At 52.5% G+C, this 24,027-nt stretch overlaps 11 protein-coding genes across 11 annotated transcripts; 5 read left to right on the forward strand and 6 right to left on the reverse strand.

Moving 5' to 3' along the window:
- Window positions 1–299: 299 nt before the first annotated feature.
- Window positions 300–3,459, forward strand: TRIVIDRAFT_229828 (uncharacterized protein; the record flags this gene model as incomplete). Its single annotated transcript, XM_014103079.1, has 3 exons — window positions 300–1,255; window positions 1,314–1,436; window positions 1,509–3,459. 3 exons carry the CDS (start codon window positions 300–302, stop codon window positions 2,617–2,619), a joined length of 2,190 nt encoding a protein of 729 aa, XP_013958554.1.
- TRIVIDRAFT_125179 (uncharacterized protein) lies at window positions 2,895–4,612 on the reverse strand (the record flags this gene model as incomplete). Its single annotated transcript, XM_014103080.1, has 4 exons — window positions 2,895–3,026; window positions 3,075–3,635; window positions 3,703–4,071; window positions 4,130–4,612. Coding segments are annotated over 4 exons (1,545 nt in total), but the record flags the coding sequence as incomplete, so codon positions are not given.
- Window positions 4,613–5,788: 1,176 nt separating this feature from the next.
- Window positions 5,789–6,625, forward strand: TRIVIDRAFT_29941 (uncharacterized protein; the record flags this gene model as incomplete). Its single annotated transcript, XM_014103081.1, has 1 exon — window positions 5,789–6,625. The coding sequence occupies one exon, from the start codon at window positions 5,789–5,791 to the stop codon at window positions 6,623–6,625; it is 837 nt and encodes a 278-aa protein (XP_013958556.1).
- A 245-nt stretch (window positions 6,626–6,870) lies between these two features.
- TRIVIDRAFT_31206 (uncharacterized protein) lies at window positions 6,871–8,077 on the forward strand (the record flags this gene model as incomplete). The annotated part of the gene is made up of 3 exons (XM_014103082.1): window positions 6,871–7,623; window positions 7,712–7,838; window positions 7,881–8,077. The coding sequence occupies 3 exons, from the start codon at window positions 6,871–6,873 to the stop codon at window positions 8,075–8,077; spliced, it is 1,077 nt and encodes a 358-aa protein (XP_013958557.1).
- Window positions 8,078–8,260: 183 nt separating this feature from the next.
- Window positions 8,261–8,698, reverse strand: TRIVIDRAFT_30212 (uncharacterized protein; the record flags this gene model as incomplete). Its single annotated transcript, XM_014103083.1, has 1 exon — window positions 8,261–8,698. One exon carries the CDS (start codon window positions 8,696–8,698, stop codon window positions 8,261–8,263), a length of 438 nt encoding a protein of 145 aa, XP_013958558.1.
- A 1,234-nt stretch (window positions 8,699–9,932) lies between these two features.
- Window positions 9,933–10,838, reverse strand: TRIVIDRAFT_31055 (uncharacterized protein; the record flags this gene model as incomplete). Its single annotated transcript, XM_014103084.1, has 1 exon — window positions 9,933–10,838. The coding sequence occupies one exon, from the start codon at window positions 10,836–10,838 to the stop codon at window positions 9,933–9,935; it is 906 nt and encodes a 301-aa protein (XP_013958559.1).
- Window positions 10,839–11,488: 650 nt separating this feature from the next.
- On the forward strand, window positions 11,489–12,145 carry TRIVIDRAFT_61145 (uncharacterized protein; the record flags this gene model as incomplete). The annotated part of the gene is made up of 1 exon (XM_014103085.1): window positions 11,489–12,145. One exon carries the CDS (start codon window positions 11,489–11,491, stop codon window positions 12,143–12,145), a length of 657 nt encoding a protein of 218 aa, XP_013958560.1.
- Window positions 12,146–12,298: 153 nt separating this feature from the next.
- Window positions 12,299–13,887, reverse strand: TRIVIDRAFT_29905 (uncharacterized protein; the record flags this gene model as incomplete). Its single annotated transcript, XM_014103086.1, has 4 exons — window positions 12,299–13,239; window positions 13,320–13,485; window positions 13,629–13,661; window positions 13,729–13,887. The coding sequence occupies 4 exons, from the start codon at window positions 13,885–13,887 to the stop codon at window positions 12,299–12,301; spliced, it is 1,299 nt and encodes a 432-aa protein (XP_013958561.1).
- Window positions 13,888–13,983: 96 nt separating this feature from the next.
- TRIVIDRAFT_168222 (uncharacterized protein) lies at window positions 13,984–15,014 on the reverse strand (the record flags this gene model as incomplete). Its single annotated transcript, XM_014103087.1, has 2 exons — window positions 13,984–14,554; window positions 14,609–15,014. 2 exons carry the CDS (start codon window positions 14,884–14,886, stop codon window positions 14,215–14,217), a joined length of 618 nt encoding a protein of 205 aa, XP_013958562.1.
- A 1,950-nt stretch (window positions 15,015–16,964) lies between these two features.
- TRIVIDRAFT_168226 (uncharacterized protein) lies at window positions 16,965–19,666 on the forward strand (the record flags this gene model as incomplete). Its single annotated transcript, XM_014103088.1, has 2 exons — window positions 16,965–17,211; window positions 17,276–19,666. 2 exons carry the CDS (start codon window positions 17,071–17,073, stop codon window positions 19,442–19,444), a joined length of 2,310 nt encoding a protein of 769 aa, XP_013958563.1.
- Window positions 19,667–21,801: 2,135 nt separating this feature from the next.
- On the reverse strand, window positions 21,802–23,250 carry TRIVIDRAFT_61148 (uncharacterized protein; the record flags this gene model as incomplete). Its single annotated transcript, XM_014103089.1, has 3 exons — window positions 21,802–22,329; window positions 22,780–22,946; window positions 23,139–23,250. The coding sequence occupies 3 exons, from the start codon at window positions 23,248–23,250 to the stop codon at window positions 21,802–21,804; spliced, it is 807 nt and encodes a 268-aa protein (XP_013958564.1).
- Between the last annotated feature and the right edge of the window lie 777 nt (window positions 23,251–24,027).

Here is a 24,027-nt window from a genome sequence, read left to right on the forward strand (position 1 = left end):
ATCAAAAGGGAATAGCCGGGGTGTATGTGTCTGTTCGGGGTTCGCCCGGCGAATGACTGTCATATATCGATTCTTGAGTCCAGAACCAGCCAAAACTAGGTCAAGCCGCTGAAAACCTTCCAACAAAATCTTAACCCAAGGCGTCCAATTAGTTTCTCTAGCCTCCAGTTCTTAATTCTAGTTTCTTCTTTAATTCTTCTCGATATCTTTTAAGCTTTTATTCCTATTTCTCTGCAGTTAGTTGTGTCCCGTGTTGAAAATTGTCCGACCGGGGAACCGTCTTTCTCCGAATAGCCTTCATGTCCGAATCTCCGGTCAACAACCAGGCCGGCATCGAGAGCCAAAAGAGGCCCCAGCGCGGTGGCCGCAAGCCCCTGAGCTGCCTTGCTTGTCGCCGGCACAAGCTGAAATGCGACCGCAAGGTGCCCTGCGGCACTTGCATCCGCTATCGTCGGGAGGCCCTCTGCCGCCAGAATCCCGCGCCTCCGAAGCGAGGCCGGGCCAAGAAGGCAGCTCGGGATACCGATATTGATGTTGGATCGGAGCTGGCAGATGCTGATCTTGCCGAGTCGGATGCCGTTGGCGAAGTTCTGCAAGCCCCGGACCAAAATCCTATTGTTGCCGGATCTACCGGCCTGGGCCTGGTTCGTCTTCGGAATAGCTTCAGAACTCCCGGAGCTGAGATCAAGGACACTCCCTTCTTTCTCCGGGCCCTCGGCTTAGATGCCAACACCACGGCCATCCCCGTGTCTTCACTTTCACAGCTTCTGGCTGAAATTCAGAGTGCTGGCCAACCGTCTCTCTTGTGGCACATGATGGAGGGAGCTACCAGGAGGCGATACTGGGAGACGCAGCTGCGATCTGCCCTGCCCTCACGGACCATGTGTGATCTACTGCTCAACTATTACATCGATCACATCAATTGGATCTTCCAGATCACGCACGTTCCGTCGTTCCGTCGCGAGTACGAAGAATTTTGGGATGCCGGGGATGACCACGAGCTGGACTTTATTTTTACGGCCCTCGTTTTCACCATCATCTCAGTCAGCGCCCTATATATTCCGCCAGGAACAGTTGAGATATTCGGATGTCCGAAGGAGTCGATCCGAGACCTTGCGCATGTGTGGCATAGGGCGTCTCATCAGGCGTTAATGGCTGGAGACTTTGAGTCGAAGCCGTGTATTGTGCAGCTTCAGACGTTTTCAATTACGCAGTTTTACTGGTACGCCACGAATGGGATTGATGCATTGAATTCGTAAGTCGTTGGCACGGCGATACATGAAACGCATTCATTCGCTAACTGAACTATATAGACGGCTGGGGCAGGCTGTGCGAACTGCCCAGAATCTTGGTTTAGACAAAGATTTGACTCCCTCTCAAACATTACAGGATGAGATGAGGCACCGCATCTGGTGGGATCTCGTTGATTCAGATACGTATGGGTCCGATACTATGACGTCTGATTCTTCAATCACAATTTCATTCAACTAACTTAATTACTTAAAAAGATTCCAGTCCATCTGCCTAGATCGCCCTCCGCTAATCCGCTTGGACTCTCCGGGAGTCCCCTTTCCACTCAACTGCAACGACAGCGACATGACCGATTCACTCTTACAACCACGTCCGCATGATGAGCCTACCATTATGATGCTCAACATCTACAGAGCCCGGTTCTTCAAACTAATGAATCGCCATCTGTGTCAGAGCAATGCCGATGACCCTCACTCATACGACGCCATCTGTCAGTTGGACGAAGAGGTACTTAAAATCACCAGAACTTACCCCTGGTTCTATCAACTTGACCAGGACGGCCGACCTCCTCCGCTGCCGCAGCCCGTTGGAGAAATACTCACTTGGCAAAATCACATCATCCGTACATGCATCAGCACGCAGCGCATCCGAATGTATCGTCCGTTCCTGTCTCCCCGCATCGGAGACTCTTGGGCGAAATGCATCGAGGCAGCGGAGGATGCAATGGTCGTCTATAGAACCATCCGGACCAACAGGTCGATCACTTCGCTGCAAAAATTCCTTCCTCAGGCATATCAGATCTTTTCTGTTGCTGTGACGGTCACGGCGCTTCTTCTGGTTGAGGGCTCGCTGCCTATATTGCATGTGCGGCAGCAGATCAGGGACCTGGCGGAAGATCTTCAGATCCTGGAAGTCCAAGGTTGCGTGTCTCCTGTTGCTAGTCGCGGGAGACAGGTCTTGCTGAAGATGTTGAGCCTGGTGGACATGGGTAATAATGGGCCATCGCCATCAGACCAAGACACTGATAGCCTGGTGTCAAGCATAGGCTTCATCTTTGGGGGGGAGCAAGCCGCGCGGACATACATGCAGCGACTAGCATCGCGAAACCAGCGGCTCAAGGAGTCAGCAACGAAGCAGCAACCCACGCCCAATTCGACGGAGAACTCGTCGTTTTATCAGGGTCAGTTCAGAGGGGTTATTGACGATAGCACGGCGAATGCATCTGCCGTGGAGACGCCGATGGAGTATATGGGAGAGACGCAGCCTATGGGAGTGCATCAGATGAATTTGGTCATGGATGATGTGGTGTTGCAGAATTTGCTTAATTTCGATATGACGGCGCTGATGACTGATTCTCAATACGGCTGATGGATGGCTTGTCCTTGATGATATCTTGAATATGCTTCGCTTCTTCTTAGATGACTATTTAGAAGATATACCTTGATGAGTCGAAACTGGGGATTATAGTGATCCGATATACCGCGAAATACATGCGAGGTTTATCAATGAAGAGGCAGCCTACCCTCACCCCAACTCTATCTCAGTCTCACTACTATATATATTGCTCTGTTCTCTTATCTCAATAGAGAACCAATCTGATAGTCTGCTCCATCCAACATCTAGTTCACTCAACAGACTTATGTGGCAAGAATACTTCGCCCTCCATCCTGAGTGATCCTTCCCCGGACCCGAATCTTCAAGTGTCCATAAGACAGCTTGATGAGCTGCGGCCTTGCTTTTCCTGCACTCTTCTCCCCCTCCGTATCCGCCAAGTTCTTGTTTGCGGAAGATCCGTTTTGCGATGTCATGGCCGTTGTGCGCACGCCAACTATACCCGATGGGCAAAACAAGAGAGCTTCTCCGCGCCGCAGAGCAACAATCTTGCTGAAGAGCTCTGCTGCAACCTCATTGGGATTGATACGGAGGCGTGCAACGCCTTCAACTTTGCCATCACCATTGGAATCACCATTGGAATCACCATTGGAATCACCATTGCTGGTGTGTTGATTCCTGGTCAGTAGCGCGGCCGATGCGCCAGCTAGGTGTTTATTCAAGCTCTGTAGCCAGTCTGGCGAAGTGAATCGATGCACGATAGTCACAGAGCAGAGATCCAAAAGTTTCGGGGAAATTGTGGGCTCTTGAGTCGATATGATGACTCGAAGGCCTAAATGGCGTTGCAGTCGAATATTGGAGAGAAGTGCTTCCGTCAGCACTTGGCATTCGGCTGTATCCGTCATATACTTGTGCGCTTCATCTAAAGCAACCACGCGGCCGACTTGAGGACTCTGCTCCAGGAATAGACTGAGGCAGATATTGAATAGGGAACACGCAGTCTCCTCTGTCACGCACGGGCAGGACAGGTCGACGATGGTGAGTTGGCCGGTCTACATGAGATTTCCATATACTTAGCGTTGTACAAGAGAGATATGCTAAGAGGGTAGAACAACTTACTTTGGGCTCCCAATCGGTTCCTTTACCTTGGCTTTGTATGGCTTTCTTTTTGGAAATATGAACAACTTGCTCCTTGACCATGAAGCTCTCTAGAGTTTCAAGTCGTAGCTGGAGAGGTTGGAGCTGGGCAGGAGTCAGGGCGGCGTCCAACAAGCTCTGTTTAAACTCGCGATAATTGAATGTTGTTTCCTTTTCCTGCTGTTCGATGCGCAAATCTTTCAGAATACGCTGAACTACATGCATGTACAATGGCATGCCGCCCTGGACGGAGCTAACAGCCATCAAGTCCATCATTCTCTTCGTGTTCAGATCCGATTGATTTATCCGAAGAGTCTCGACTCGGACGTTCGGAAGTTGCGAGTAAATCTTCTAGAAAAGTGTTAACAGGATAATTGTTACCATTCTTGAGTTCTTTGTCTTGACGCACCTCAATTTGCTTCACGTTTGTTGGCGGACAGAGCACTCGCACCGAGATCCCTTTGCCAGAAGCCAGATAGGCGGCTTCACAAGGCGAGAGCCTAGAAGCAGATACCCAAGGATCGTAATGAAACACGATTCCCGTCAATGGATGAGGCAAGAAGTTTGCCTTTGACTGCATTAGAAAGTTTTCCAAAAGGCAGCTCAAAGTGTGACTCTTTCCAGAGCCCTGACTGCCGCAGATGAATACGCTCGAGGGAGCGGACGTGTTGAAAAACAGTCTAGGGTCATCTGCGGCAAATTTGGGACTACTGCGAGCTTCGGATGTATCTTCAATGACACCGGCAAGCAGTCCGTATTGAGTGGGCGGCTTCTTCTTCCCTTTTTTTAGAAATGAGCCATATTCGCGAACAGCCTGAGTGAAGATGGGCGTTGCGGCGAGTTCTTCGGCATCCTCATCGTCGTCATCCAAGGACAAGAGAGACAGGTGAGCCGCGAGGTGTGGATCCTTGGTTGATGGATTACTCGAAGAAAACGAGGCACTGCTCGAAACTGAGAATGAAGGCATCATCCACTTTCTTCTGGAGGCGTAGTTAAGGAGTGTCCTGTATGAGGAATAGCGAAGAAAAGAAGATGGCGACGCAGACTTAGAAAAGTCTTGTTTCTGAGATAGTGTGAGAGCAAAGAGAAAATAAGGAGGGCGGCAATCAGTCACTTAAATACTGCGGGAATTGATGGCATTCACTCAAGGGATGAGTTGTTAGACCTCTAATGTGGGAGGCCTACAATATGTCTCGACTCGATGCCGTGTATGAACTTTAATTCGCTGTAATATACATGGCAGGCAAACTAATCATGCAGGAAGCTCGTCTAATCTCATGTTGTGATATTTTGTCTCGCAAGTGGGAGTCGGTGAGTTTGATCGTAGTCACTCGTCCCTCTCCCGGACAGTAACCATCACCATATGGTAGATGCAATTCACTGTAGTCACCCGGTATCTATGACTCGGCTAATTGGACAGCCAATCTCCCAGGTATCGAGTGCGCCTTGAAGAGGATCCTGCAGCTTGCCGATAGCTATCAGTATTCCGACTCGAAGACTGTATCTTACTTACTTGTTGGCCATATTCGGCACTCTGCGTGTGCCAGGTAGCCAATCTCATCTTGTTAGTAGAACGGATGCCTGGCCATATTTTGAGGTGACTTAGGTAAACTGAGACAATTTTTTGGTCGGACAAGGCTGTTGGTGTCAGGTACTTGTATATACAAGGTACACGAATATTTGTGGCTTTGCAAAAAGTTGAGGAACACAGCGCTTTTCCAGAGGCGCCTCAGGCTTAGACGGTGTAAGCCGAGATAAGTAGGGAAAAGCTTCAAGGCGTTTCGCAATTCTGCATGGACAATTCAGCTCGCTGGAAGCGATGTTGGCTTCGTATATACATATATGCCAATAATTACCCCTCCATTGTCACAGTAGGTTGCATACATCAATTACTGAGATGGTGGGATCCTCACGCGGGGCGCGAGCGAATAACGTCATTGGATCTGGCGAGAATATGCGTGGATCGTATTTTGGCTCAATCATCCTGTCTGCTGTCAATATCAACCAAAACTCTCATCTCAGATCTTCTCATATTCATTCCCGTGGCGATAGAGGGAAAGGAAGAAAAATGCCCAGTATCGATACTTCCATTCACTCAGCACCAAGCGGTGCCGCTGCTCAGCTGGCAGCTCGCCATGCAGAGGAGCAACCTCTCAAATTATACGGGGGATGGTTTTGCCCCTTTGTCCAACGGGCTTGGATCACCCTGGAAGAGAAGAATATCCCCCATCAATACGTGGAGATCAATCCGTACAAGAAGGAACCAGAGTTTCTCAAGCTGAACCCCCGTGGTCTGGTGCCAATTCTCGCTGTGCCCGTCGATGCGGCTGGGACGGAGCAGAGGCCGCTCTTTGAAAGCTCCATCATCATCGAGTATCTCGAAGATGCATATTCGGATGAGTCCAAGCACGGCCCTCGCCTGCTGCCGTCGGATCCGTATCAGAGAGCCAGGGCTCGGCTTTGGATAGACCACATCAGCACGAGAATCATTCCGGCATTTTACAAGTTTCTGCAGCACACCCCGGATAAAGAGTTCACTGCTGATCAAGCACGAGAAGAGCTTCACGGCCACATCAAGACCCTTGTGGCGCAGATGGATCCCGAGGGTCCTTGGTTCTTGGGAGAGAATATCAGCTTGGTGGACATTAGCTTGATTCCATGGGCGAAACGGCTCTTTTTGCTAGATCACTATAAGCCAGGCGGGCTCCAGATACCACAGGAAGGAGGCGAAAATAACGTGTGGACAAGATGGAGCTCGTGGACGACGGCTGTTGAGAATCGTGAAAGTGTGAAGAATACTTGGAGCGAGAAAGAGAAGTATATCGACGTCTACAAGAGATATGCAGACGATACAACAAATTCGCTGGTGGGACAGGCAACGAGGAAGGGCACAAGGCTTCCCTGATGGATATCAAGGGAAATTTCATGAGCATTATTATTCAACTTGAGATAAATGCAATATTGAAATTAAATCCTTTGACTGTTTCTCTTCTTACATTCGAGGTCTAGGGTATCAGCATGCTGGAGTGTATACAGTACGAAATCGTTTATTAACACTATATCCATCAGATAGCAGATAGCAGTAGACAGCTCCAAAACCTCATCTTCTCTCATAACCAACTCCTCGATCCCAGCATCGGCATTGCAGTCATGTCGAACCAACAGGCCTCCCGCTTTACGCCCCAAAACAAAACAACAAACGAGCGACTATCGACAAACACTGTCGGCCTCGTCGCTCTCTCAGACTTCCGCAAGCGGCGCGCAGAAGTTCGCGAGCAGCAGGAGCGCGAGGCCCGCGAGGCTGCGCTCTCAGGCACGTCAAAACCGGACCGCTCGCTGACAGGCACTCCTGACAACGCTGGCAGTGATTCCGCCGGCAGCGCTGGCCCGGGGCCGCTGAAGAAGAAGCTCAAGAAGAAGACGAAGAACCCAGGCAAGAAGCTTCTGTCCTTTGACGACGACGACGATGACGGTGGCGATTCCGAAAACGTGAGCGCGAGCGCTGTTTCTGAGCCGCCGAGCGATAGAGACGGACCTCAAGGCGAGAAAAAATCCAAGATAAAGGCGAACGCTGCGGTTGGGCTGGCCCCCAAAGCAGTGACGAAGGCGGCGCTGCGCAAGGAAGCTGCCGAGAGAGAGGCTCTTCGACGTGAATTTGTTGCCCTACAAGAATCCGTCAAGGCAACCGAAATTGCGATACCGTTTGTGTTTTACGATGGCGCCAATATCCCCGGCGGGACAGTCCGCATGAAGAAGGGCGACTTCATATGGGTATTTTTGGATAAAAGCCGAAAGGTTGGTGCGGAGCTTGGAGTTGGAGAGCAGGCAAATGCACAGAGGGCATGGGCTAGAGTTGGCGTGGACGATTTGATGCTAGTGAGAGGGACTGTTATTATTCCTCACGTAAGTGTTGTCTATTTCATGCTCTCGTCTATCTATCATTCTATCCTTTCTATCGCTTTGTATGCAGAGATGCTAATTCTGATGCTAGCATTACGACTTTTATTATTTCGTCGTCAACAACAGCATTGGTCCTGGCGGCAAGCGCCTCTTCGATTACAGCGCCGAAGCGCCGATCCAGACATCTTCGACCGACTCCGACGACGACCTTTCCTCGGGTGTTTTGGTGACTGCGGCTGCCAAGGCGGCTGCGGCTAAAGCGCGACAACCAGATGTCTCGACGCTGGAAGGATTCGGCGAGGACCCAACTCTGACAAAGGTGGTGGATCGTAGATGGTATGAGAGGCACAAGCATATATACCCGGCCAGCACGTGGCAAGAATTTGATCCGGAGATGGATTATTCGACGCAGATTCGGAAAGACACCGGTGGAAACACGTTTTTCTTTTCGAAATGAAGAGGTCGAATGCGAGTGTGAAGCCCGAATTAAAGAATCGAGCAACCAAGAATCGGCCTAGTAACTGTTCGACTAGTCGCTGATACAAGGAGCCGGAATCGTGTCGGTGGGAGTTGTTGTTTCCTTTGATTGGACATTTCAGAAATATGGCAATTCAATCAATCAATCAATCAATCGAGTCAGTCAGCCAGTCAATTGCCACAGGGCGAAGCAGGCACCGCCGAGGATCAGCCAGCCGGGCCAAAAGACGACGAGGAAGAGGGCGTTTCCGCAGCCCAGGATGAAGACTGCAAATTCGTAAAAGATTCTAGCGCGGACTTTCTGGACGCTCTTGGAGTCCCAGACGTCGACAATTGCTTTGGTGGACATGGCGAATCCGTGCTTGAGGATGAAGGCAGAGGCGACAAACGCATAGAAGCAGGCATATCGTGTGCCGACGAGGAGAGCATAGGAAATGAAATAGGATTGCAGGCAGATGAATAGGGAAATGTGCTTGAAACGATGATGTAATTGAAGGGGAATCGCAAAGGCTCTGCCAAGGCGGGCAACGATGGTCGAGTGGGGCCGGATGGCGACTGTGGGCTCGAGCCGAGATGCCGTCAACAGGGTGACTTTGTCCATTTTGATTTGGCTGGGATGAGATGCGATTCACGAGGGAAAAGGGGGAGATTTGGATGCTACCACGTCCCGAGCAGTGGACGGAGACGCCTGGTGATGGTGTTGTTTATATGAATGGCCACCACCACTACGAGACACCAGCATTTCCGGCTTGGGACGTCCCATGCACTGCTCCGTTGCTATTCCATGCGCAGTTCAGTCGATAGATTAAATTGCCTTCCCGGTCTGTCCAAGGGTGGTCTGAGACCCCAACTCAGATCCGCCATTTGGAGCCAACCAAAGCCCGTTACTGAGGCAGATGCCGGTTCCCCAGGTCCGATTTCTCGCAGCCAAGAATGCAGCACCACCGAAGCGAGACACGCCTAGCCAGCACATTTTCTCTTTCCGGCGCGTTACTCGCTGCAAACTGGGCGTGCGAGTAGAGAGAATACGGAAGCGTGGAGTGGTGCAGCAGCCGATTAAACCCCTCAATGGAGCATCTCGGTGAGGTTTGTGAAGCCCACGTGGGGAGGTGATTCGTTGGGTGGATGAGCAGGCTTGGGGGTTTGAAAGATGGATGGGCGGGATGGAAAGATGCTGGCGGCAAAGACTATTCTTGGTAATTAAATAAATGTATGCTGATTCAACAACGTGCATTCGTGAAGAATGGATTATTGTAGATGAGCACCGTGTCCGAGATGTTCATCGAGGTTGAACGCCAGGAGAATTACGCGGAAAGACGACATACTGAGAGTACTATCCTACATAGAGACCTTTACAAGCTACAAACTAACGCACGATTTAAGCGCCTGGAGGAGCTGCATCTCGCGTACCAGGGCCCTACATGCATGAATCAGACGCGATCAATGTTTAAACGGCAATTAATCGACCGTGGGACAAGGTGTGAGAAAGAGGCGGGTTTGGCCTAGCCTGAGCGCCACAAGGGAGCCCACGTGGTGGTGGCCTGGACCGGCGTTGGTGGGATTTTGCTGGAGGGAGGAATTTGGGTGAGTAGAGATGAGAGACATGGTTGAAGATAAGTTATTGATTTGGCTGGTCATGGGGTTTCAGATAGGCCGTTTTCAATGATTATGTTGTTGTTGTTGTCTTACATTTCCGGGTGTAGCTGCTCTGCTGTGACTTAGACATGGTGTATTGCGCCATTGATGAATGGTCTAATCGTAGGTAAACATAGACAGACACCTTACAATGCCGAATATATGACAAGTAATCCATCTAAACAAAAGATATCAGCTGCTCAAAACACATGTCCTCCCCCATCCACAACAACATCCGCTCCGTTCATATAAGACCCAGCCCTACTCAACATCATCACCACAACCCCAGCCAGCTCCTCCGGCAACCCCATCCTGCCGGACGGATTCCTTTCGTTCCAAATCTTTCGTGCGGCAGCCAGTCCCTCTCCCTCATTCAGCACCGTATCCATGTATCCCGGACTGATGCTGTTCACCGTGATGCCGTATTGCGCCCACTCCGCCGCCAGCGAGCTCTTGAGCATCAGCAACGCCCCCTTGCTGGCATTGTAAGCAACCTGCGGCTGCGGGAAGTTCACTCTGTGCGCGGATATCGACGCCGTGAAGATGATTCTGCCGCCGTTGCCTCGTAAAACCATTGTTCGTGCTGCTGCGCGGGCGCAGATAAAGGCTCCTGTGGTGTTGACGTCGAGGACTCGTCGCCATTGCGAGATGGGCATGTCTAGGGCGTGTGCGCATCCCACGATGCCGGCGAGACAGACTAGCATGTCGACTGAGCCCAGCGTTTCGACTGTTTGGTCGATGGCCTTTGTTACGGCTTCTTCATCCGTGACATCAACTTCACGAGCCTCGATCTTTGCGTCCGGGAACTCGTCCTGTAGAGCCTGTATGGCCGCCCGCGATGCATCGACATTGAGATCGAACAGCATCAGGCCTGAAGCCCCATGCTGGAGCACCGCTCTGGACACAACCATGGCAATGGCGCCGGTACCGCCCGTGATAACGGCGTTGCCGGCGATGCTGAAGCGGCCGGCTGCGGAGGCGCGGGCGGCGGGGTGGAGAGAGTCGATGCGGGCTTCGGAGGCGGGGGAGCGGCCCTGGGAGAGGGTCATTTCGGGGAGGATGCGCTTTGTGAGGGCGCTGCGGTCGGAAGCGTGGGAGGCGGCCATGGTTTTGATTTGGTTTATGTGAGATTGTAATGAGAGGTGATGTGAAGGGACGTGAATGTTGCAGATGGTGTTGATGAGATGGGGAGGCTTGTATGTCGATCGGCTAAATGAGTAGCATGTTATGTAACGATGCAGCTTGCTTGGTTCCATCCAAGCATTTGTATCTCACTTAACGTGAGCAAATCATGGACATAGTCAATGACTTTTTGCATATGAATTATTCAGACCCTGTTAACAGGCATTGCAATTGAAGGCCCCACGCTCGGCTCCCAGAATGAAGCCCATAAGAGGGAGTCTGAGAGAGGCTCCCTCCACCACTCATTACCAATTCTCAGTCACAAGTATCACTGCGCCTTCAGACATTGGCCAGAATACTCGTGTACGTAAAAATGAAGCCATTACAATAACAGCTCGACCGCATCATACGCCTCTTCAACAGTTCCCGTTTAGGATACTCCGTCAACTGCTTCGCCCGTCGCAGGGCGTGCTTAAACAAACCCCACTCTCGTATAGCGGGCTGAAGCCTCACTCCAGCCGCCTCTCATCTCATATATATAGATGCCATAGAGCCCTCACTTACACTCCACGCTCACTCACTCACCCTCAGTCACAAAACAAAACAAAAACGAAACAGCAAATAAACCTTCACCATGACTGCTGACAGCGATCAAACCCACAAAGATGCCACCGTCGTCTACAACTACCACCGCATGAACATGCCCCTCCTCCTCGCAGACGCAATCTTCTGCCTCTGCAGCCTCGACACCCGCATCGCCGCCCACGCAGCCCAGCTCTACCTCGACGGCCTCGCCCCCTACCTCATCTTCTCCGGCGACTCGGGCGCCCTCACAAAGGGCCTCTTCACCGAGCCCGAGGCCGTCGTCTTCGCCGCCATTGCCCGCGAAATGGGCGTCCCCGACGACCGCATCATCGTCGAGCCCAAGGCGCGCAACACGGGCGAGAATGTTCGCTTCACGCACGCCCTGCTGCGGGAAAAGGGATACTTCTTCAAGAGCCTCGTGTTGGTGCAGAAGCCGTACATGGAGAGGAGGACGTATGCGACGTTTCGGAAGCAGTGGCCTGACGAGGCGACGATTTTCGCCGTGTCGTCGCCGGCGCTGAGCTTTGATGAGTACCCTGATGCGAACAACCCGCGGGAGCTCGTCACGAGCATCATGGTGGGTGATTTGATTCGCATTAAGGAGTATCCTGCACGCGGGTTTCAGGTTGAGCAGGAGATTCCTGATGAGGTGTGGGAGGCTGGACAGAGGCTTGTGAAGGCGGGTTATGATAAGCATTTGCCGTGAGGAATTGTGTGATGTGGTAATGTAATCAAGTTTCATAAAGACATTTTCATCTAGAAATAGTAGAACTAGTAGAATTAGATAAGACAGTATCAGCTAAATCGAGCTCTTCTTAGAGAGCTCGCCATGAAATATGAAATAAGGATCAAACATCTCCTAAGCTCCCTTCTTCGCATCCTCCGCAGCCTTCTCTGACGCCGACTTCAAGAACCCCCTAAAACTCTCCAGTGCCGTCTCATCATGCCCTTCCACCCACCGCGCTTCAACTGAAACGTGTTCTCTGCTTACCCTCACAGAAACTTTGAAGCCAAATGCGCAAATCTGCTCCTCAGTGGCTTTACTTTTCTCCTCCGTCTCTGTCCCCAGCTCCATCTCTCGCTTCTTTCGCCGCCGCCACGGCCGTCCCCATACTTTGTCAACGGCCCTTCCAATCCCTTCGAGCTTCTCCTTATCCCAGTTCCAGGAGATGAGATCCAGCGCTGCAATAGCGTTGCTCAGGTTCTCAGCAAAGCCACCCACGCTTCCTCCCAACGGCATCCTGTACGCCAAAACCTCCGTCACGGCCGGTAAGATGCCCCTCGATAAAGCCGCCTTGGTCCCTCTCGCAACACTCTGCGCAGGCCGTAGAGGTCGGAAGCTCCACGCAATCGCCCACCGCCTCGTCTTGTTGCCCTGGTGAAATTCGGTGATGGCATAGTTGTCTATTTTGTGCTCCCGCAGCTTGTCCACGATACGTGTGAGACTTGATAGGAAGCCCACCATGGCTGTGTACCATTGGACGCGTTCGCGCAGAACGAGAGATTCTTCAAAGATGCGGTTGATGAAGCCGACCTCGCCGCCTTGCGTCACCATCTCTACTTTAGCGCCGGTGCAGGCCGTAAAGGGCGGGCGGGATTTCTCCTGTGCGCTCTTGACCATTGCTTCCTCGGATTCGTAAAAGGGGGGGTTCGTCATGGTGAAGTCGATGGAATCCATTTTGAGATCTTCCAGCGGAATGAGGGCATCGTCGGGTTTGCGGCCAATAAGCTGAATCCGGCCGTCCAAGTCGTTGAGCTTGACATTCTTTTTCGCCCACTCCAAGCTTTTATCATCGATATCTTTTTATATCCAGATCTGTTAGTATCGCTTGCAGTGGTGATAACTTGAACAAAGAAAACAACAATAGGAGAGAACGCACCAGTTGCGACAAACGACCACGGCCGTTGGGCACATCCAAGCAGCGGGTATATGCAGCTTGCCCCGGTGCCGATATCCAGCCCAACAACTTTCCTGCCAGGCTCATCATACGATGTCGTGTCCAGCAGATCCTTCAGCCACAGGATGTAATTGTGTCTGTTCGCGACCTAGTCTCACGCGTTTAGATCCTTCGCCACAACGAAGAGCAAAACAACCTGGTCCAACTCACTGGAGGGCACAATCGATCATCTGGCAGCTCAACATGGAGATCAAAATCCACCTTGAGCAGCGTTTTGGTCAATTGCATGACAGCTTTGGGGTCGTTGAAGTTTAGGTCGCGTCCCTTGATGCTGTGTCTCATATTAACTTGGCCATCCAGGATACGAGTCACATCAAGGAAAGAGAAAAACAAACACGGTAGCAAAGTCCGGATCCAGGAGGGCGATGGCTTTGAAATCGGGTGCTTTCGTGTACAAGTTGCGAAAGTAGGCATCTTTAGACTCCTTGGCCAGTGGTTTATGAGATCCCCCAGCTTTGGCGTGCTGAGGGCGGCCCAAGGCATCTTCCATGCTCTCCATTGGAGCTAAAAGAAATCAAGCACCTTAAACTCGATTCCTCATCTGTGGTGTAGCGACAAGATAAAATAAAAAAAATTATGATGAAATTAAATAATGCTCAATGTTATCGACATGGTATGTAATAGATAGGAAATACATCAAAAAGCAACTTGGGCAACCCAAAAGCTGGGTTGCGGTTTGTGCACATGCTTCGTTACAATCATGCACCTTTAGTAGGATATGTATCGTCATCATCATTCTCGCAGCCAATTCACCATTCCAAAGCCGCCATTAGTAGAAAAGCGGCAAACTCTACTGCAGGCTCCATGCAAGCTTGTTTCACCACAGAATTACTCTCCACCTCCATCCGTCCAGAAGCTTCAGGTCCTTTTCGTCAATCTCCTGGTTGCCGTACTCGAGTCGCTGGGAAAGCTTCTTTAGGCGCTTCTGCATCGTCTTGGCCACGCGCAAAGTCACCTCGTTCTGGAACACATACATAACGGAAAAGACAAAGAATGCAATGCTGGCAAGGCGATGATGGCCGAGAACCGAGTCCTTGATTCGCTGGAGGAGGCCCTTTGACTTGCGGAATGCGTACTCGGTGTTGTTGGAAGAAGCCAGCGACTCTTTATCGTTGCCTCGGCGAAACAGCTTGCGCACAACAGGGACAAATGTCGCGCTGGAGATTTCAACTTAGCCAAGAGGTTCTCAAAATAGGAGGCACGGATCTTACAGGAATCCTCCAAACAACCATCGTCGCCATCGGTGATTCTTGGCGTTCTTGACAAGCGTCCGGACCTCGTCTTGAAGCGTCCGCAGCTCGCCGATCAAAAGGCCGGTCTGGCTGCGGATCTGCCACTCCAGATCCACAGCCTGCGATGAGTAGCCAAATGCGCGCCGCTGGTTCTGGAGGTAGATGAGGTGCTTGAGGTTGCGCTGGCAGTTGGACTTGATGTCGGCTAACTCGAGCTGGGGCATCGTGGGTTTGTACGGGGACTGGAGCTGCTGCATCGGCCTGACCGGGTACTCATACGGCCTAGGGGGAAACTCGTGAGGCTTCGGATAGCTGTTGTCCTTGGGATAGTCGTTGGTCTTGGGGTAATCGCTGGCCTTTGGCGGGAAGTCGCTGGCCTTGAATTCGGCCGCGCGTGAAACCGGTGTCGCCCTGGGCAGGTCCATGTCGTTCGCGCGCTCCGGTTGCTGGTCCATGGCCGGTCGCATAGGCAGAGGTCCGGATGATGTCGTGATGCCAAAAGGTCTACTGGACACGGGCGAATCAATGGGCTCGGGGTCGAGCGTCTTCAAGGGCGAGCGAGAATCCATGGCTGGCAGTCTATGGTCACGCAGAGCAGAGCAGAGCAGGGCAGAGGAACAGAAGATGTCAAGAATCACGGCTTTGGGGATGCAAAAGCTTTCCCTGGACAGACCTGATGAGCGCCAAATTGGAGGTGGCTGGTAAGGCTATGATAACACTATTGCATTTTATTACTCGTACATGGCCATGGCCCCTTCGAAGCTGAGGACGGTTAAAAGTGGGGGTTTGGCATCATCCCGTACCGCCAGTATGCAATGAGCCGAGGCGAGGACGAATTTATGCGTATAGACGGAGGGATTGACACCAGGTGGGGGCGCTGAATTGTGCATGACTTCTGCATGTACCAATGCACGTACCTAGGTAGGTAGTACTTAATTGGTAGCTTACCAGCACGGAGGAATTGATTGGAGGCAAATGCTTCTTCATTCGAATGCTACTCTTCAGTCAGCTTTTCATTCTCAATGGCAAAATTGTTATCCGTTACTCTCCATTTCTGTTAGTTACCTAGCTATAGTGGATTATCCGTCCCGCGACATCCACTATATGCAATCCAGAGCCTCTCCACGACCCTGAGCACAAGGCCTCACCGACATGTTGATGTGAATGAATCCCACATCTCCTTGCCAAGGTTCTTTCACAGTCTGTGCAGCTTATTAAGAGCTGTGTTACCCCTAAACCCCTTTGTCAGTTTTCTTCAATTTCCATCCATTCTTTTCATGCTATCCACTACTTCCTTTGTCTGTATCTTGTCCGTTCCGAAAACCAATTGCACCTATACTACTCCGTACGGGCTAATGAAATCTCCAAATACACTGCCGGAGCAACCCAAGTACTAATTTACTACACTGCCACAACCTGCTTACACATTACCGGACTTGCCTCTATGCTCAGTATAGTCGCGTTCATTTTTCCAGAATTCCTCGTATTGAAAAGCATGTCGTGTTGACTTTAACATGAAGATTCTCTCATCCTTGCAACAGAGGAGTACACTGGCTTGTTCTAGACAGTCCGGAGTAGAGCTTGTCATGTACATAATAGTAATTCTGGTAGCCTAGAGCGCAATCTATTTTCTGGTAGTTGGCTTTCAAGGTAGAAAAAATGTAGTATACGTGTAGTACAACTCTAGCATCTCCTAAAACCACGTAGCAGTAACACAAACCATGTCCCTCAGTCTCATCAACCAGGTAGGCATCAAATAACTATCATCATTCTCTGAAGCTCAGCCACTTCAGCTCTTTCGGTTGCCCGGGCCAGACCAAAGCGGAACCCCAGCCGTCGTCTCATTGGCAGCCAGCAAACAAAGACTATTCCTCGAGCTGTCTTAGCGCCAGGTAGCCACTTTAGAGTCAACGGCAATGACGCACCCAGAATCCCCCGCGGCCAGGAGGGAGCCAATAATGGGCAACGTGGAAATGGCCAGATGCCAGCATCGCGTCATGTTGTTAGCTGGAACTCAAAGACGACGTGGCAGATGCAATCTCGGGCGAATCAGACAGCAGCCAAACACGACAAATGCGACTCTGATATGCAATTACACGCATCTGCCCCGCGTCTGCCTACGCTTCAGCCTACCGATCTAGGTAATTACCAGGTGTGCCGTAGTTCAAGCCGGCTTGTTTAGCGTAAGGTAGATGGTGTAAAACGCCTTACATTCAATGTTTTATCGTATGGTTCCTTGGCAAGTACTGTATTCTGCGTGCTTATAAAAAGACTCAGGCATCCCTCTTTCAATCTCCTTCATTCTTGATCAAACATCATCATCTTCATTGTATTGCAAGGCATCTAGTATTGCCGTTCAATTTGTAGCCCTGCTAGACAACTGTCTCCAGCTCAACCAAGTTATTGTGTCAGCTGTTTGTTTGAGTGAAGAATAGTGCACAATGGGTGTCTCAACCGCCATCAGTGATCTGGAATCAGTCCACAAGATTGAATATGTTGCCAGCGATCTCAATACCTCCTCAGTGACCCTCTTTCCCTCTAGGGCGCAAGTATATCGAGAGATTAAAGGCGTCCAGCTCAAGGTAAGCTACCACATTAGCTCATGTTACTTCTACCAAGTTCCTATTAGCTAACAGTTCACTTTAGCGAGGCACAAACGAAGTAACCATTGTTGGGCTCAGCCAAACCATTGATTCGGACTCAATCAAAGTCGAGAGCAATGGCGGCGCCACCATTACCAACTTGGAGGTCGAGGCTGTGACTAACCGCCAGCTATTCCACGAGGTGTATCCCGAGTCAGAATCCGAATCCGAGTCAGATGAGGAAGAATTCTCAGATGATGAGGTAAGGATAGAATACTCGCAACTGACGTCCGCCCGGGCTTCTCTTCACAAGCTTCGGGATGAGTTGGCCGCTGCCCGCGACGGCGCAGGCAACGCACAGAGACGGCTGGACATGTTGGAGGATTTTGGCAGACTTGGCGAGCGCAAGAACGAGGACTTCATCAAGTCCACCCTCGAGCAGTACAGGAGTGAGCGCTCAAAGGCCTTCCAAGACCTGACGGAGAGTAACAACCTCCAGAAGGAGGTCATCAAGCAGCTGGAAAAGGTCGAAAAGCAGTACAACAAGCTGCAGCGAGCTGAAGACAAAAAGTATGCCAAGCAGGACAAGGCCAAGGCCCAAGCAAAGAAGGAAAAGGAAAAGAAGAAGGCGCTTAAGGACCGACTCAAGGGAGAGGCCAAGAGAGAGAGGCAGCGCCTACGCGACGAACAGCAACAATTCTGGCCAATCGAGGTATATAGCGTGCGCATCACGCTCGAGGTTGCGGCCTTTACGCCCATGACTTCACGTCGGGGCTCCACGTCCAGCGACGCCGACATTGCCAAGGTCACAGTGGCTGAAGCTGAAGGCGACGAGGATGCTGGCCCTGTCGAGGTCGATCTGGCCTTTTCGTACGTCACGTCGTCGGCATACTGGACGCCAAGCTACGACCTTCAGCTGTCGACCACAAACGCCTCGGCGACGCTCTACTTTGACGCCATGCTCACCAACCAGACCAGCGAGGCCTGGAAGAGCTGCAAGGTCACTCTTTCGACGTCGCAGGCGACATTCTCCAGCCTCTACGACACGATCCCGACGCTGGTTCCCTGGCGCATCAAGCTCGCCAAGGCCACGCAGTTTTTGGGAAACAACCCCGACATCACTCGCAGCACTGAGGAGCTGACACATTCGAGCAACCGTGCCCATACTCCGATGGTGCTCCATCAACAAAACGCCAAGCGGAAAATGATGGTACGGTCAGCCGCAGCGATGAAGTCAGCCGCAGTAAACGACATGATACAGCACGAGTCCCTCAGGTCGGCGCCACGAGGCCTCTTCGGCAGCGCTCCCGGTGCTCCTCCGCCCCCGCCTGCGCCGATAGCACCGGCTCCGGCGGCCTTTGGCGGAGCGTATGGGTCTGCGGCCCCGGCTGCTGCGGCAAACCAGTTCGTAGGACAGCAGGCACAGCTGCAATCACACGACGTCCTCAACGACTTCGACTTTGACTCTTTCCTCCAGCAGGGCGACGAGGGCGGCCACGATAGCTACGACGCCTCGCTCGTGGAAGAGACGGGCCTGACGACGACCTACGACCTCCCTGGCCTCAAGACGCTCGTGCCCAAGCACAACGGCTCCAAGCAGCGCGTGGCCCGCATCCCCTTCTCCAACGTCGTCTTCAGCCACACCGTCGTCGCAAAGTACAAGCCCATGGCCTACCTCAAGGCCAAGCTCAAGAACAGCAGCAAGATGGCGCTGCTCAAGGGCAGCGCCAGCCTCACCCTCGACGGCACCTTCATGGGCAAGACGTCGCTGCCGCGCTGCAGCTCCGGCGAGTCCTTCAGCCTCAGCCTGGGCGTCGATCCCGCCATCAAGGTCACGTACCCCAAGCCCGAGGTGCGCCGCACCTCCGTCGGGCTCTTCACCAAGGAGGACAGCGCCGTGTACATTCGCACCATTGAGATCAACAATACGCGCGCTGTGGGCGGCAGGGCGGTCAACTTGCTTGTGCTGGACCAGGTGCCTGTTTCCGAGGACGAGCGGCTACGCGTGGAACTCGCGTACCCGCGAGGCCTGGCGATCGACAACGCAAACGGAGTTGCAGTGGGCGAGCCTGGCAAGGCTGGCAAGGACGAGGGCTGGGGCAAGGCTTCGGCGAAGCTCAAGAAGGACGGCCAGGTGACTTGGGACGTGAACTTGAATGCGGGCAAGACGGTCAAGCTTTCGCTGGAGTATGCTGTGTCTATGCCGAGTGGAGAACTGGCTTATCAGGTTTGACGGGTTGTGACAACGTGGTTTGTGGTGATTTTTGTTCATGTAACAGGCTTCCTGTTGGCCGGGTTTTTGTGGTTCTGGTATAAGTGAGGGTTCTATTCTGGTATTGTCTGCCCCCCTGCACAGTTTATATGCATGCCAATCGCTATTGATGGGCGGATAGTACAGCGCAGTATTAAAAGTTAGCACGTTATATATGACATGGAACAGTATCTTATTATTGCTACTATTGGTTCTCAAATCATGTAGGCCACTATAGAAAATGCGAGTGGTATTAATCCCCCTACATCTAGGTACCCCTAACTCTCATGCAAGTGACTACACATGGCCGACAACCACCTGCAAGGCTCAAATACCCAACACAATCTCACAAGGTACATGTTATCCACTTGTATAAAATGAACTGCTGCTCCATCCATATTCACCTTGTACAACGCCGCGGATGCGGATGCCGCACTGCAAGACAAAGGTGTCTGGAACCCGGCCCGGTCTCGGATTAATTTCCCGCATGTTTATGCTTAATAAAGCGAGCAAAGCTGGGGACTGTTCAGACAAAGAAAGATTGCCGTAGAATACTGCATAATACCGAAGTGCCTACAGTACTCCAGATCTGTCGCCTCAAAGCCGATCACGGCTGGAACTGAGATAGCCGAGGCTGGTCAGTGGCTATCAAGGGTGCTGTGGATTCGCCTTGCCGCCCACAGAGCGCCCAAGCGTGCTCCGTCCAAAAGGACAGTAGCACAACAATGTACTCCGTACTCCATACTGTACCACCTGTTCATTTCGCACTCCAGGCCATGACTCTCCCTCCGCAAAGTCGAGACAAATTTCAAAATCCTCGGACATGTCTCGGATTCATCTACCAAAGCGGCAATCCCGTCTGGTCCCTTTTCGGCCCTCCCAGGTGGAGCCCCAAATTCCGGAACAAAGACACAAAAAGGAACATCACGTGATCCCTCTTCCCGGAGCCGGCCTACAATTCTCGTCTCCATCCCTCTGCCGAGAATAAGCCGCCGCTGGGGCCCGGGTAACGTTTCGCGGCGGCGCCCCATTTTTGTCGTACATACGAATTAGGCCTCGAATTTTTCCCTTCTCTGCTCTCTTGTTGGTGCAAATCCCTTCTCCCCGTAGCACAAGGACCTGCTCCACCCCGGACAGCAGATGCCGCTAGCCGTTGCGTGAGAGCCATCGGCTGTTCCGAGTATTGCGATGGAACTGGAACTGGCCGCCAGGGAAGCTGTGGGCACAGACCGGATTCATTCTTTCTTTCACTGCTGCCTACGGCACCCCCGTGCCAAAAGAGGGAAAAGAAATCCCCCAGAGAAAAAGGATTGCATCGTGGAAACGGAGCAGCACGTGGTCCGGGGCAGACACCCACGATTCATCTGTCGCGGCACTCTAAAATGGCTCATCCCCCACAGGTACCTTTGTCTGCTTTGCTTTAAATCCGCCGTTGGCACGGGGTAGGAAACCGTTTGGACAGTTCGAGACGTAGTGCGGAGAGGTGGCATGCCCATCTTGGTATAATGCTTACTTGCTAGGACTCCGAAAGAAAGGAAGCAGGAGGGAGAAAAGGGGTTTGATTATCTCATGCGCGTAGCACACCGGTAGGGACCGGAAGATGCGGAGCTTAGGGGACGCGCTTGCGAACAGTTGGATCTCAGATCTGCCAGCCGCCGACACGTCACGGCCCGAATCGCGCTGCCTTGTCTTTGTCTTTGCCGCGGCGGTTTTCTTTTTCTGTCCCTGACAAAAAGTCGTCTATCCTGTACCATAGTAAGCTTGCGAATACTGGAGGGCGTAGCAAGTACAAGGCACGGCGAAAAAGGAATCTGCCATTCTACCTAATCAGACGACCGTCGTCTGAATAACACATGTCAACGGCGTCTTAGTCCCCTGCGTGGTATGATCCTTGCCCAGGCTGGCGAGAATGATCTGACGCAAAGGGACGTGGTGCGAGGATCGACTGGACTCACAAGCCAGGACCTCTGAATCAAAAGGGCGAAATTAAAATTGTCAGAACTTGCATAATGCTAGCCGCAAACTGCAGCGGGGGATGAGCGGAAGCGTCGCCGCACAGACAAGCACACAAACTGATGCTCGCTCCGATCCGGCTAGGGCTGCAAGTGGTTGCGGGAGAAAGCATAACAACACGAGATAAGGTAATTATTAATAATGAGCACCAATCGCCAAGTAAAACTCCTTTGGGGGGTCGCGCGAAACCGAATGAGAACAGAACTATGGATCAAGGATGTCTATCGGTGAGCAGTACAGTAGGTGCTTGGTACTAAGCGATCCGTTGAATGGTACCTCAGCATCACCAGCACGGACAACCGGTGCGACATGGAGACCCGAGAATTTCAGTCCTCGCAGCAGGCGAGCTCGGCGTCATTGGATACACTCGCATGCAAAACCCAACACAGGAACGGCGTCTTGTTTACAATTCGGGGGCTCAAGTCGCCGTAACTGGCATATCCGCGATTGCGTTGATCAAAGGCGGGACCAAGGTGGACCAGAAATTGGACAAATATCGGAGCACACGGAGGGTCCACCGAGTGCGTCGTGAGGTGGTATTTCTCGGATTTACTCGCACCACTTGTTTGCCCATGGGTACCCCAGAGAGGCCGGAACCAGTTCCATCTGGATGGCTGATGTCCCGGAGATAGCACCCATAGTGAGGCCGACGTTGTTAGCCAACGGCGTGGCCAGCCAGTGTGATGCATGCTGCAACAGAGATCAGCGGCTGACGCCCAGACGATGGTGGCTTCTGGGCCTCTCCTCTCCTGCGTCTCGCATTTCCTTGCTTTCCGCTTTGGCGGAATCTCGCGGTGGCTTTGCGCCTTTGCGCCTCTGCGCCGTTGCGCCTGTGGCTGGCGATGACCCCGTTGCTATAAGGCAAGGACAAGGCGACGAGACACGTAGCATGTTTTGTGCTTGCCAGCAGGAGGCAGGCGACGAGAGGCAAGGGCCAAGGCAAGGCGCGTCCTCAGTGGCTCACTGGCGGCACCGTCCGGCTGCGGACATGATCAAGCTGTTCCGTGGATAATTGGGTTCCACCCCACCGACTGCGACTCTACTCGCGCGCGCGTCTTCTCACTGGTCGCCTCCTTTTCCCCCCTTCTCTCTTTATATCGCCATCAAGCTTCGACACCCAGGCCCACAGCCATTGGCAAATCTGGCAACAGTGAGTTTTGGGCCCCCAGTTTTGACTTTTCTTTTCCAATGTTGCCATGTGTCCTGCAGCCTGCGCAGAACAAGGACGCGACGACTGCAGGCGTCGGTCCCGGAGAGCGAAACTGGCTGTTCTGTGAAACCGGGACGGCGCTACAGTCACCCACCTGCATATTCCGTACTAGCCGGCGCAGACCGTGCTCCGAGAGTACATCGACCTCCGCACAGAAAGTGGGTTGGCCCTCGGATTGGTGCGCGCTGCGTCGTTGCTTGTGAAAGAATGGATGTCCCATTTCCCACGGCGCCAAGCTCAGGTGCTTGCATACGAATACGTCTGTTGGTAGTAGTAGTAGAAGAAGATGGGCTTTCTATTGTTGCAAAGCGCGTATGAGGACCCATACAGGTCCCAGTACAGTAGAGTACTCGTACGGCAGGATGAGGCTCTGGAGACTTTGAGGGACAGCGCCGGCCCCACCCATGCCTTTTTTTTCCCTTTGCCTTATTCCCTTGGTTCTCGTGGCCACACCCTCGGCCCTCCAATGGCTAAACAGGATCAAATGCGCCTTGGACGTGCGTGCCCGCCGAAGCTGTGCCGCCGTCGGAGAGCCACGGTGCACGGAGTACTCGTACATGTACATGGATGGACTCGAAGATAGTTGACACTGGCGCCGTGTGCGTACATGATCGGACGGGCAAAGTCGCAAATCACCAGATCGGGTGCTGCAATTTCAGCAGCCAGCCGAAGCGTCTTTTTCTGCCTCCCTCGACGACTCAACGAGGACCTGGGGGTAATCGGACGATGGAGCTTTTTCGGTTCCGGCGCGGCTCACGGAGAGCTTTTCCAGGTGCACCACGCGCCGCGTCAGTCAGCCCATCTGCTGGGGCACGGCGTAAAGGGACTGGCTGATTGGCCGCATCTCAGCAAGCTCGTCGTCATTGGTCCCCCGGACCAAAGTGGGCGAGCCCGGCTGTGGGAAGAGCAATCGGCGCTTGCTGGTAAAATGAGAACCAAGGTCGGGGATGAGAAATGGGGGAAAGGGGGCGAGGGTCGCTCACCCATCGGCAGACGTGGGCATCCTGTAGTGCGGACGCGCGATGACAAGAGCTCGAATTGCCTTTGGACGGGTTAATGCACCTACTTAGCTGAGCTGCATACAGTGCACGTTGACGGGAACCTGCGGGCCCTCGACTCTGCTGTCACCAGAGAGGATTGATGATTGATGGATGCTTGACTGAGTCGCGAGAGCAAATCGTGCCTCGATGGGCATGGATCAAGTACAGCAAGTACAAAGCAAGTACAAAGCAAGCACCAGCTGTTGGACGCTTGCTGGTCCAGGCCTCGAGTACTGTGGCTGTATCGGGGAGAAGCACGGCAGGCGACAAAACTCCGATCTGTCCTGGGCTGGCTGCGTCAT

The sequence above is a fragment of the Trichoderma virens genome (genome assembly GCF_000170995.1).
Source record: "Trichoderma virens Gv29-8 chromosome Unknown TRIVIscaffold_4, whole genome shotgun sequence".
Lineage (NCBI taxonomy): Eukaryota > Fungi > Ascomycota > Sordariomycetes > Hypocreales > Hypocreaceae > Trichoderma > Trichoderma virens.